The sequence below is a fragment of the Triticum urartu genome, chromosome 3A, assembly GCF_056163025.1.
Source record: "Triticum urartu cultivar PI428250 chromosome 3A, HENAU_Tu73, whole genome shotgun sequence".
Classification (NCBI taxonomy): domain Eukaryota; kingdom Viridiplantae; phylum Streptophyta; class Magnoliopsida; order Poales; family Poaceae; genus Triticum; species Triticum urartu.
In genome coordinates, this window is record NC_141875.1 from 629992373 (window position 1) to 630005644 (window position 13272).

The 13272-nt window shown below is 49.0% G+C and overlaps 1 protein-coding gene across 4 annotated transcripts; it reads left to right on the forward strand.

The window, feature by feature from the left end:
* The first annotated feature begins 2872 nt into the window (after positions 1-2872).
* Positions 2873-8491, forward strand: LOC125529251 (uncharacterized). Of its 4 annotated transcripts, none has more exons than XM_087513680.1 (10): positions 2873-3231; positions 4671-4795; positions 4981-5661; positions 5929-6435; positions 6587-6651; positions 6747-6839; positions 6924-7002; positions 7583-7672; positions 7821-7912; positions 8080-8491. In XM_087513680.1, the coding sequence occupies exons 2-10, from the start codon at positions 4724-4726 to the stop codon at positions 8102-8104; spliced, it is 1704 nt and encodes a 567-aa protein (XP_087369806.1). In that variant the 5' UTR covers positions 2873-3231; positions 4671-4723; the 3' UTR covers positions 8105-8491. The 4 variants fall into 4 exon arrangements, with proteins under 4 accessions (XP_087369806.1, XP_048549616.1, XP_087369804.1 ...); XM_048693659.2 differs by having other exon boundaries at positions 2874-3231; positions 6744-6839; XM_087513678.1 differs by lacking the exon at positions 2873-3231 and adding an exon at positions 3254-3447 and having other exon boundaries at positions 6744-6839.
* The last annotated feature ends 4781 nt before the right edge of the window (positions 8492-13272 follow it).

A 13272-nucleotide genomic window follows, 5' to 3' on the forward strand; every position in this document is an offset into this window, starting at 1 on the left:
ATACACGCGCATACACTCATCCATATGAATGCACACACGCACACCATATCTCTATGAGCATCACGTCTCCTCCTACTGAAAACGCATCGTCGAAAATCCTGAAATAAATTCAGAAATAATGCGAGTATCAGGATTTGAACCCTGATGGTTTGGGGATACCATTGTCCACCTAATCAACTCAACCACAGGTTGATTCGCGGCTATCAAAAGGGTTAGTTAAACCAAAACATGTCAGAATATTCCAGGCCAGCCACTGCACCGGAACCCAACGGGCGAGCCAATGAGCGGCACGGCACGTTGCGGCACAGCGGCAGCGGGGAGCGTTCCGCGGACGGAGCCACGTGACCCGTCGCCCTCCCCCGTAACAGTATAGTAATCCCGGATCTTGTTGGTTTGCCAAGCCCAGTCTGTTCCCTGTACCACTACTGCCACATGGATCCATCGTCGATCTCAGCTCAACTCGTACCACGCGGCACGCACGAGAGGAGAACGGAGACGAACGGCGGCACGTTGGCTCACGCAGTTCGGCGCGCGTCCAAACAAAACGCACGAACGCCTGCCTGCTGCTGCTCCTTCTCCTTCTCCTACGAAGCGAAGCTGCATGCCTGCATGCGGCAGGGTAACATGCATGCATGGGCGGACAGGGGAACGTGTCGGTGTCAACGTGCATGCATATGGATGCGTCCAAATCCACCACGCCGCGCGGGTGCGACACGGTCGATGGATCCAAATCGACCAAACACGTAGGGGCGCGAAAGGCAAAAGGCATTCGGGCTAGGTTCGCTGTTCGTGGTTTTCTGCCACCCGGTGGGCCGGTGCACGGGATAAGAGCATCTACCGCCGGACTTTGTAAATACGGTCCCGCGGACATGACCCGACGTGTTCGTAAACAGTGACCGGCCACGACTCAATTTAGCTACTCTGTATCCAAGTCTCTCACATTTTAACACTTACAAAGCATGTAAAAGAAATTCTATGTACTATCCTAGCTAATCTTCGCCATCGAAAATGTCCACGACGTCGGTGTCGGCCGTGGGTGGACGGGTGCATAGGAGGGCTCTGGCTCCTCCTCCCGCTAGACCTCATCCATGTAGGCGAACATCTCCTCCTTCGATGCGTGTTGTGCCTCCATCTTCAACTGGCGACGCCGTCTCGCCTCTGTATTCGACCCCGAGCGGAGGGAATCAAGGATTGCCCGCTGCTCCCCCTGCAGATCCACGTCCTTGGTGTCCCTCACATCCTCCTTCTCCTCCTCCTTCTCCTCCTCCAACTCCTCCTTCAGATCCACTGCATCCAAAGGTAGCCCCGCGGTGATCCGGACTTCGCACCTTGTCCGGATCTGCTCAAGGAGCTGCAGCGGCGCTCCGGCGTTAGAAATGGGTGGCCCCTTATTTGACGGCGTGGGGGACATGGCCTTTAGTAGTGGCGGACGGGGACTCGAAAGTGGCTGCAGCAGCAAGCGGGCGGAGCAAAATGTGGAGCGGTAGTGTTTCGGTGCCGGCGATTGGTTTAAATAGTCGGGCTAGGTACTACACGGCCCGCCGGAGTGGCGACATCGGTTCGACGGAGTAGACGAGATTCGGACCGCCGGGTTTTCGGGCGATTTCGTATGGAACCCTGATGTCAGTCCGACGTGACGGGCGTGTCCGAATGCGTTATCATATTTACCTTATATTTGGGCTGCATATGAGGGGTACCTGTCAATTCATGCGTTTGAAGTCTGTTTGATGCCCTCGGGTATATGCCGGAATTTCATGACCGAGCTATCCGCCCGGATGTTCGAAACGATTTTGAGGTGCCGACTGTAAATGATCTCAATCCCAACATTTTGCAACGAGATGGACGAAGTATTACCGGCCGGCCGGCCGGCGAGGCACAACCTTACCTTGGACGCCACACTAATATATGCATGCTGCAAGTGATCATGAACACCCAATCAACGAGGATAAAGCCTGCGTTGACGGTTGACGCCTGCCTTAACTTACCACCGACGCACGCAGGGAAAATGCGGCCGAGAGAGATCTCAAGAGCGGAAGGACGACACAAGTACTACTACTGCTACCGGGGATGGACCGAGTGGCCCACGGGATGGGAAACAGACAAGCCCCCGAAATGGGCAGAGAGAAAATTGCCGCTGCCGCTGATGACGACGACGACGGAGGAAGCCTCTCAAAAAGCTTTCTGTTCGGCACCACGCCACGCCATGCATCCCCGTCCCAACCGTGATCCAATAATTTGGAGAGCACGAACCCCTCTTGCGCTTGGCCTTATCCTCCACCAACCTGCCTTGGCCTACCCTCGCTTGCCCAGCCAGCCTCAACCTCTGGAGGTTCAACCCAAACACGGAATCTATCCACCCATAATAACTAAAAAAATCAACACAAGTCGATTTCATGGGCGCCGAAGCAGTTTCCACTTTCGACGAGGGCGCGCCGTAGAAGAACACACGTAGGGCCAGTTCTTTTCACCCTGTAACTCTGGAGAATTGCGATTCTGAAAACTGCCCACGGAATTGTCTGTCCAGTTTTTTTTCTGTAATTCTAACCTGTAATTGTTGTATGAGGTCGTTCGGTCTGGCTGATCCAGTGACATATTGGCTGTAATTTGAGTCCCCAATTGAGGTAGTAGTTCAAACCGAATAGTTTTTTTTTGAGGGTCCGGCTAGAATTGCCAGAATTGCCGAGTTTCACGATTCTCAAATACACTAGCAATTCTGATAATTCTCAGATGATTCATGGGGAAGAAACGAGTCAGAACTGAGCCAAAAGAACTGGGCCGTAGTCCCACCAGCCCACCACGACTCGACTGCTGCGTCCGGGCCCACGGTCAGGGACGCGCACAGCAGTACTGGAAGAAGAAGCACTGGCCGCTTCGTTCTCCTCTGCCAGCCGGTGCGTGTAGTATGTGTAGTTACGCGAGGAATCAATCGAGGTAATTACCCCGCGCGCGGCCTAATCAAAGCCCAAATTTAAGAGCCATTGCTGCACGCAACGCAGCACGCCATACCTTTGCCTCGCCATACCCTGCGTCCTCTGTGTTCTTCTCCTCCTCCTCCCGTGGCACCGCAGCCGCAGCGGCAGTGCTACAGTGCTAAGCGGTGGGCGTGCCTCTCGTGGCCTCGACGCCTCGTGTCGTCTGATCTGAGCAGAGCCGGGGAGGCGGCAGCGCGGAGGGCGGGGATCCCCATCGCGCGCGGGGGGCCGCTAGCCGCTTCGTGGCTCGGGCCGTCAGGTAATGGAGGATTTTGGCCCTTTTCCCACGGGCTCTGTAGCTGTTCTTGGGCGGTTTCAGTTTAGAGGGGGGGCGCCAGTTTTTCTTGGCGCCGAATTCTCTGCAATGCCGCGGGGTTTTCGTGGATGCATTCCTTGCTCAAGTCCCTCTTGCTATCTTCGCCCAAGGATTATCCTTTGCACGTCCTCTGTTTTGCTTGGTTGGGCGGCGAGTGAGGTGAATTTCCTGCAAATTTGTTGCTTCCTCTGCTGATTTCTCACGGTCCTTTCGTTTCTTTCCGTGCGGGTTCTTTTTTTAGGAGAAGTTGAGTTTCGCATTTGCAGCTTTTCCAGGGAGAACACGCGGCGGTGGTGGTTCGATCCGGTTCTTGTGTTCGCCAAAAAGTCCACTCTCTTTTCAGTTCAGCGCAGCTTTTGCCGCTCTGCAAAAGTGGCACTAATTTTTTTTCTCAGTTCATCTATCTTTTTGCCTTCTCTTTCCTTTTCCATGGTAAGTTGAATTTTAGTACTCTCTCGTTTTCCCCTCGTTTTATGATAATAAATCGATAAAAAAGTCGCATTTTGCTGCAAAGTAATTCCCCTTTTTCAGTTCGCCAAACGGCAATTATGTTCTTCAGCCCTCTTTCCTTTCTTCAAGTCTCTTTACTGTTCCCATGGACCGGAAATTGCGCGCGCAGTACCCCAGATGCAATCTTCGGGCCTTTTCCCCTTCGCCCCGTATTTTAAAAATCCTTTTCTCGGGTGGAAATTTTGCTTCATGGACAGGCCCGGGTCGGCCTTTCTCTGAATTCTCTGAATCACAAGAGATTTCCGTATCTCTCTTTTACTTGGCCTCTGCAACTGGTTTGGGTAGTTGGCATGTGATGTGAGCGAATAATGGCACGAGCTGGGTTGTTGAGAGGAAGATTATAGTGTCTCTGCCTCCATATGGTTCCGGGTCGAGGGATTCAACTGCAGCTCGGAAGGTGGGAATTTTATTTGTGTGTGGAATCTTGACCCCAAAGGAAAGGATTGGTGTTGGAACATGCGCTAAAGGTGGATGCTTGGAGCATAATTGACCTGCTGAATTAATTTACTACTGCTGCTTGGTTAGCTTCCACTGATGGAAATTCTCCATTCCAAGCCACTACCGATGCTGGATTCTGGCCTCTTCAGAAAGTAACACTACATGTCTTTTTCGCCTTCGGCTGTAGCTTGGTTACTTTTGAGTTCTTACTTGAGTTGCAAAATGTTTCTGAACACCTGTTCTTGCGTTCTTGTTAGCGGTGTTAGATGAGCATTGGTGTGTTCTTAATCTTAGTTTGCAATATTTTTCCGTGTAGATAGAAAACGTCCACGTCCAGCAGGCTTCATTATTCATATTTTTAGTTGTTAGCATATCACAACGTGTTTCAGTTATGTTGTGTCATGATTTAATTATAACGAATTTAACTTTTGCAGGGTTTACCAACAAAACTCTACCCAGCTATGATGAATTAGCTGGAGAATAATCGATGGCGACTGAGGTCAATCAAACTTTTTTTGCCTGGTCACAAGGAGAAACAACTGACCTGGGTGTTTCTGAGGTAAGTTTTCGAAGATATTCATACCCCGCGTAATTTAAATTATGTATACTATGTGAATCAACTAGAAATGCTGCATTTATTCTGAATTAGTAGAAAATAATATTGCAGTTCTGTTCCTGGAAAGAGTTTTGCCCCCAGCTAGTAGATTCACCTGCTTCTCTATGTTGTTTTTCCACTTTCCTCAGGGAGTTTCTGTATCCCAGACACTGAATCATGGTTCCGTATCCTTCGGAAGATTTGAACTTGAGTCACTATCTTGGGAGAAGTGGTCTGTATTTAGTAATGACAAACGCCATGAAGAGTTTGTTAAGTTCAATGGTTTAGTAGCTCAGAAGAAGGCATATTTTGAAGAGTACTACAAGAAGATCAGGGAACTCAAGGCTTCACAGCAGCAAATTCAGCAAACTGAACTCACCTTGGAATACAGTGGTGATGGCAGTGATTCAAGCCAAACAGAAGATATGCCGGCCGAAGAGCTCGAAACTCCCACAGGATCTGGAACAATTGCCTATGATTATGTGGAAGGAGCTGCACATGAGACCACATCTGAACAGGGCATGCAATGCTACCATGACCATGAAGACGAGGACTTCCGTAACGAACTTTCGTCATCCAATCTTGTTTCAGAAGCCAGAATTTCACAGCAAACCGACCAGGATGGTAGAGAAAATGCTCTTGGTGGTAATTCAGATTCCACCGTTGTTGAAAATGCAGGTCTTGGTCATGATGGAGCAGCTTATGAAAATGCAAGGGCTCCTAGAAGAAATACTGACAAAGACCCCAGACTTAGATATGCTTCAATGATAATACCAAAATCGGTCAAAACCGTTGCAGGCAGCCCTCTGGACCGGACATCTGTTACCAAGGTAATAACACACCAAGCTTTGGTACATCACCCTCTGAAGTCTGAATCACTGCTGCTTTTATCTTGTTACTATGACAGTACTACTTGTCTGACCTTGTAGACCGATGATATGGCAGTTTATTTTGGATACTCTCTTTTTAATGCACAGTTTCTATCATACTCACTTTACTGCTTTTAGCTAGCTGCATGAGGACATATTTTGTGTTTATACGCCCAAGAGCCTGAATGTTTTGGTAAGTCATAACACATTTTGCCTGAACCATTTCAGACGCCTGGTTCAGCGAAGCCTAGCATGACTACAAACCAGAAGACCAAGACGAACAATGTCTGTAGCTCAAGTGTGGCATCACAGAAGATGGGCGGCACGGCACGGACTTGCGGGATTACAGAAAAAGAAGCTCTCGGGGTTACAGGTGTCAAAAGACCTTCCTCAGCTGCCGGGCGCTCTTCTATCGGAGAGAAGCATCCCATCACTAGGGCAACCGTTAAGAAGCCTGCTGATCTCTCCACCCCAGGACGCCCTTCCACTGCCGAAAGACGCCCTGTCACCAGAGAGCGTGCACAGAAGCAAGCCGCTGTCGCCACGCCATGCCGGCCCTCTACCTCTGAAAGACGCTCCGTCGACAGAGGAAGTGCAGCAAAGCGTTCTGATGTTGAGGGCACACGTCGGCCCTCTACAGGAGAAAGACGCTCTATTACCAGGGATAGTGTGAGAACTCCTAGCAAGACAGCAGGATCAAGTGTGGCACATCCAAAGGTTACGAAAACCACTGCGGTATGTTCCATCCTCTTCTCTCACCAGTGTTAACAGAACTAACATTCATCTGATAACTATAATGTACAGAAATTCATGCGGGTTTTGCGCTTATGTTTAACGTTGGAAGCGTAATGGTGTTAGATCTCACATGGCTTATCTCTTCATGCAGAGCACTCTGAAAAGGCCAGCTCCTCTGAATGCTACTACTAAAAGTACCAAGCCAGAGCCAAAAAGGTTAGTCCTGCCATCATGTTGACGCATTCTCTGAAGATTTGGCTTTGTCTTGTGGTTTTAATTCCGTTGCTTTTTACTGCCTCGACCAACAGCAGTATCAGAGGTTCGAAAGATGCTTCAACAATGCACAGTCACTTAACTAGGCCAGCGAGAATGGACTTGCAAGTGGCTGGCAAACTAAAATCAAGGTGCAAATCTTAACAGTGTTACTGGAATGTATTATGAAGGCTGGTTTGACCCTATTTTCCTGACAAAAACTTCTCACTATGTAGCTCGGTAAACCTGCCAGCAAGGAAAATGCTGAGTTCCAGTGTTGGAGAAGCAACTTTTGCAAGGCTGAAAAAGAAAGAGGTAAGCTTCACAAAAGAACGTATAATAGATCACTCTGCTAGATTGTGCATATTGCGATAGACATAGCCTTGCTCAAAACTTGTTCATGATCAATGTTGTTCCATCTGCCCTCAAAGCTTAATGTTTTTCCATGATTGAGAGCTGTGAATCCTGTGATAAATAACAAGGATGGTAGGTTCAACAACTAGTTATTAGAAGTAATTATGTGGGTAACAACTGATACAGTGGGTCCTGTTTGAATTTAGAGGGATAGTTTCTGTCTCCTGCTCATAAACCCTAGTACTACGGTCTGGAACTTGCTTCCAGTTGGCACATAAAAACAGATTAATAGGTAATACCGATGAATGCGCCAGTTCTTTGTAGTACTCACACGGTCACACCTGAACTTTGCATAGTCTAAGTTTCCAGGCAACTAAACGTTATGATTCAAATGGGTCATTATCGTGTTGTTGACTGGCACTCACCACAATCTCTGCAATTATTCCTTCTGGGGATAATTATTACTGAAATGGGGCCATGAAGGTACTGGTCATAGCAATTAAAATGGACTTGCTAACGATCATGATGATCCTTTGTGTAGGGCATTCCGGCGACAGTGCAATCTCGAGCATCCACATCGAAGAAAACAACTCCTTTGCAGGCAGGAAACACCAAGTCCAGGGCACCAAACGTACGCCATTCTTTCGTCAGCACACTGTCCTTAACCATATTGACACTTCCCCCCACAATCCTGAGACATCCATTTATTCGTAGTACTATGATGTGCATCTTTATATCTGTAGAATACACGCTGACATTTTATCCACTCGATTTCGCAGCCACCGACACCGCCGCCTCCACCACGCCGTCCGTCGAGAACAACGAGCAAACCAACTGTGAGCGGCTCATCAGTTGGTGGAAGAAAGCCAAAGTAAGCTGCTCATCATGAACACTTTATTCTTTTATCTTGGTGTTTATATCGCATCATGAACACTACACTGAAAAAGCCACCTTATGTCAGCACAAGCTACTCAAACACCATCCTCTTTTACAGTCTAACTCAGGCCATCTCACCCACCACCCAAATGTCCAATGCAGGGCCTCGACACCACAATGGCATTGATGCAAAGGGAGCATCCAAGCTAGTGGCCTGCGTAAACGGTGGATCTGCGGGACACCGTACGGTTACACGCATCTAAAAGCACTGCACGGGCTTTCTGCGCCATCCAATTTCATCGTATGATGTCTATGCGTATCGACCACTTCCATCAAGCACCCTCATCGACCTTCGTTCAGTTTCAAGAATATCGTCTGTAGCTTCTACATGTCTCATAAGTCATATATATCCACTGACCACTAGTGAATACGTACGTACTTAGCTTCGTCGTCCAAGGGACTTAGAACAGTGTATACTGTATATAAGATTAGCCGAAAACCTCGGGACAGGAAGAAATGTGGCATGTCCAATGAACTCCATGTGTGGCATATATATATCACCATTGGTGCTGCAGTCGTACCGTACGTCCATGCCATGGGAATTGCATTTGCATGCGTTAGTTCATGAGAAAATAGAGACGGTGCCACAGCAGGTCCTACCGTGACGGCCAGTGGATCTTAGGACGCGCTCTTTTCCTCGCCCAGATCGGTCGTACGTACGAGGTTGAGGGCCGGCAGTAGGCGATGGTGCCATGCCATGGTAGTACCCCTGCACGCGCCTCGCCGGGGTTGCGAAGGGAAAGCCCCACGCATCCATCCATCATTACCCTTCGACAACAAGCCTGTGGAACGCCTCATCTCGTTGTGTTTCTCTCGGAAAAAGGATGATTGATCATCGTTGTAGAACTGTGAACCAGAGGAGAGGGGCGTGCACGTACAGCGTTGGATCGACCTACCCTTTTTTTTAGGGAACTGACCCTCTGTTGCCATGTACTCCATCCGATCCTTTTTACTCCATACATTAACTTTGTCTGAAATATAATATGAAAATATATCCCGAAATGGATCTAATAATAAATGTGTTGTTATGTGAATTAATAATTTTTTGTATAAACTTGATTAAAGTTGAATGATATTGACTTCAGACAAACCTAATATGTTGAGTAAAAAGGATCGGAGGGAATATTGTGGGCCAGTATTTTCTTAAGGCCGCCAAATATTGGGAAACAATCGCTTTGGTGACCCATCTGCCTATTTTTTTGTCAACGATTTAAGTCATTGTTTCAAGTCCATCTGTGGACGCTAAGGTTGGATGGTTTTTTGACACCGCCGCCTCGTGAAAAATACCTACCCGCTGCAGCACCTCCGCCTCCACCATAGATCGGTTCCCCTCCTCCGGCCGGCCTTGCCGGTGGCGGGAGGGGTGGGGAACCCGATGTATGAGTGGAGTTCTTATTAACAATAGTGTTTTTAATAGATTGGTTTAGGGTTTTGGTAGTCATCATTTTCCTTGGTGATGTCATCGTCTACAATAAATAATCTTCATCCCTTCATTCGACGACGAGATCTTCTTCCCGACGTCAATGGTGGTGTTGGAAGATTAAATTTGTCTAGGTATGGTCCTTTAGCTAGCTATGGACAGAGATGCGTGGAAGCTTACTATCTATGTGCCAGAGCCATCTTAGAGCAACTCCAATGGGCCGACCCAAACGAACGGCGATTTCGTCCGTTTTTTGTCCGTTTGGGTCGGCCGCCTGCCCTGCGTCCGCTCTTTCTTAGATTTGGGTCGGCAGCGCGCCCAACGGGCCGACCCATATGTGCCGGCGTGGCCGGCTGGCCGCCCAATATTTACATTGATTTGCATTCAAACATATTGTCAAATAACATAGTTTTATCGAATAAAAATAGTATAGTTTTACAAGCCGGATACAAATAAAAAGAAATGGTTCACATAGTTTTGCAGCCGAATAAAAGAAGATACACCTATTGGTTGCCAATATGAGCCCACATATGCTCAACCAAATCATTTTGCAGCTGCACGTGGGTTTCCCAATCACGCATGTCTTCATGAAATTGGGTGAACTGTTCAAACGTTGCCGCTACTCCATGCTCAGGCACAACATTATCACCCTGAAACTGAAACCCTTGATCGTACAGACGTTTCGGACGCTCGTCTTATACGATCATATTGTGCATGATCACACAAGCAGTCATCACCTTCCACAGTTTCTGCGTGCTCCACGTATTAGCAGGATACCGAATGATGCCCCGTCGAGATTGCAAAACACCAAAGGCACGCTCGACATCCTTCCTGGCACTCTCTTGCTCCTGGGCAAATCTTTTCCTATTCTCTCCGACAAGGTTGGGTATTGTCTTACAATAGTGGTCCACCGAGGATAGATACCGTCACCCAGGTAGTATCCTTTGTCGTAGTTGTGGCCGTTGACAGTAAAGTTCACCGGTGGATTGTTGCCTTCGGCAAGCCTAGCAAACACCGACGAGCGCTGAAGCACGTTGATATCATTGTGTGATCCAGCCAAGCCAAAGAAAGAGTGCCAGATCCAGAGATCTTGAGACGCCACGGCCTCTAGGATGACAGTACAAGCCCTGACATGTCCCTTATACTGACCTTGCCAAGCGGAAGGACAGTTCTTCCACTCCCAGTGCATGCAGTCTATGCTGCCAAGCATCCCTGGGAAACCCCTTCTGGCATTCATCGCCAACAAACGGGTTGTATCTTCAGTTGTCGGCTCTCTCAAGTACTCAGGGCCAAACACAACAATAACGGCCTTGCAGAACTTATACAAGGACTCTAGGCATGTAGACTCGCTCATACGGACGTACTCGTCAATGAGATCACCGGGCACTCCGTATGCAAGCATTCGGATGGCGGCAGTGCATTTCTGATAAGAGGAGAAACCAATCTTGCCAATGGCATCCTCTTTGCACTCGAAATAGTCATCATAGCCGACCACTCCCTCTCTAATACGGTTGAAAACATGCCTACTCATACGGAAACGGCGGCGGAATTTGTGATGTTTGAACAACGAGTTTGTTGTATCAAAGTAGTCCTTTCAAAGAAGGAAATGCCCGCTCTCTCGGTTGCGATTCAACGCCGGAAGGTGGCCCAGAATGGAGCCACGAAACAACGGCCGCTGGCTGTTGCGGTGGTGACGGACCAACACGGCAGCCAATATCTCCTCCTCATCGTCGCACGACGAATCATCGGAGTCGCAAATGAAATAGTGGAAAAAGAACTCATCGGCGGAGTCCATTTTCGTACCTTGGCAAACTGTCGAACAGCTTGTGGGCGTCGAAGGAGACAGCCGGCGAGTGGAGTCGCGGCGCGCACGGACTAGCTAGCTGCCCTGCCGACTTCTGACGAGTGGGCCAGCGTCCGACGAGCGTGCCGGTGAGGATCTAGCCAGCGCGGGGAGGCGACCTCTTGGTCGCGGGTGGCTCTGCGGTTGGGGGGGCGGCGGTGGGAAACAATTTGCTCCCCGACGGTAAGACGGCGGTGGCCGGGCGACGGGGGGAGTGAGCGACGTTGCTGGGCAGATGTGGAGGCGGCAGCAGCTGGCAGAGTCGCCAGCAAAAAGGGCGGCGGCGACGGCGATGAAGGAGGCGGGCGAGGGTTTCTAGGGGTGGGGGGAGGCCAATGAGCCACCGACCAGCAGGCCCGGGGAGAGGAGAAGGCGAGCGTGCGCGCGTCCGTTGCGTGTCCGCATCGACGCAAATCCGGCTCAAAAATGGGCCGGGAATGGGTCGCCCCCGGACGAAAAGCGGACGCCCGTCCGTTCGGGTCGGCGCGTTGGGCCGATTTTTCTGTCCGCGCCGACCCAAACGGACAGCGACAGACGAAATGGGTCTCGCCATTGGAGTTGCTATTATGGGTTTCACCTCTAGCTTACCCCAACTTGTTTGGAACAAAAAGCTTTGTTGTAGTAGTAGTAGCAGTAGTAGTTGTTGTTGTAGTAAGGTATGGTCCTTCATATCTTACTTTGTCACATCGGTTTTGTTTTTTTTCTCATGGTCGTCGCTGAAGGAAATATGCCCTAGAGGCAATAATAAAGTTGTTATTTATATTTCCTTATATCATGATAAATGTTTATTATTCATGCTAGAATTGTATTAACCGGAAACTTAGTACATGTGTGAATACATAGACAAACAGAGTGTCACTAGTTTGCCTCTACTTGACTAGCTCGTTGAATCAATGATGGTTATGTTTCCTAATCATAGACATGAGTTGTCATTTGATTAACGGGATCACATCATTAGAGAATGATGTGATTGATTTGACCCATCTGTTAGCTTAGCACGATGACCGTTTAGTTTGTTGCTATTGCTTTCTCCATAACTATACATGTTCCTATGACTATGAGATCATGCAACTCCCGAATACCAGAGGAACACTTTGTGTGCTACCAAACGTCACAATGTAACTGGGTGATTATAAAGGTGCTCTACAAGTGTCTCCGATGGTGTTTGTTGAGTTGGCATGGATCAAGATTAGGATTTGTCACTCCAATTGTCGGAGAGGTATCTCTGGGCCCTCTCGGTAATGTACATCACTATAAGCCTTGCAAGCAATGTAACTAATAAGTTAGTTACGGGATGTAGCATTACGGAACGTGTAAAGAGACTAGCCGGTAACGAGATTGAACTAGGTATTGAGATACCGACGATCGAATCTCGGGAAAGTAACATACCGTTGACAAAGGGAACAACGTATACCGTTATGTGGTTTGACCGATAAAGATCTTCGTAGAATATGTAGGAACCAATATGACCATCCAGGTTCCGCTATTGGTTATTGACCGGAGATGAGTCTCGGTCATGTCTACATAGTTCTCGAACCCGTAGGGTTCGCACGCTTAACTTCGGTGACGACCGGTATTGTGGATTTATGTGTTTTGATGTACCGAAGGTAGTTTGGAGTCCCGGATTTGATCACGGACATGACGAGGAGTCTCGAAATGGTGGAGACGTAAAGACCGATATATTGGAAGCCTATATTTGGACATCGGAATGGTTCCGAGTGGTTCGGGCATTTTTTCCGGAGTACCGGGAGGTTACCGGAACCCCCCGGGGAGTATATGGGCCTTATTGGGCCTTAGTGGAATAGAGGAGAGGGGAGGGAAAAGAGGGAGGCGCGCCCCCAGGCCCAAACCAAATTGGGAGGGGGGTCGGTCCCCCTTTCCTTCCTCCATCTCTCCTCCTTCCTTCCTCTCCTACTCCTACTTAGAAGGGGGGAATCCTACTCCCGGAGGGAGTAGGACTCCCCTAGGGCGCGCCATAGAGAGGGTCGGCCCTCCCCCTCCTCCACTCCTTTATATGCGGGGGAGGGGGCAC

Coding starts and splice junctions, on each gene's coding strand:
- LOC125529251 (XM_048693659.2), top strand. CDS start 4,724: ATGGCGACTGAGGTCAATCAAACTTTTTTTGCCTGGTCACAAGGAGAA. Junction 5,662..5,928: donor ACCGGACATCTGTTACCAAG/GTAATAACACAC, acceptor GAACCATTTCAG/ACGCCTGGTTCAGCGAAGCC. Junction 6,436..6,586: donor AGGTTACGAAAACCACTGCG/GTATGTTCCATC, acceptor CTCTTCATGCAG/AGCACTCTGAAAAGGCCAGC.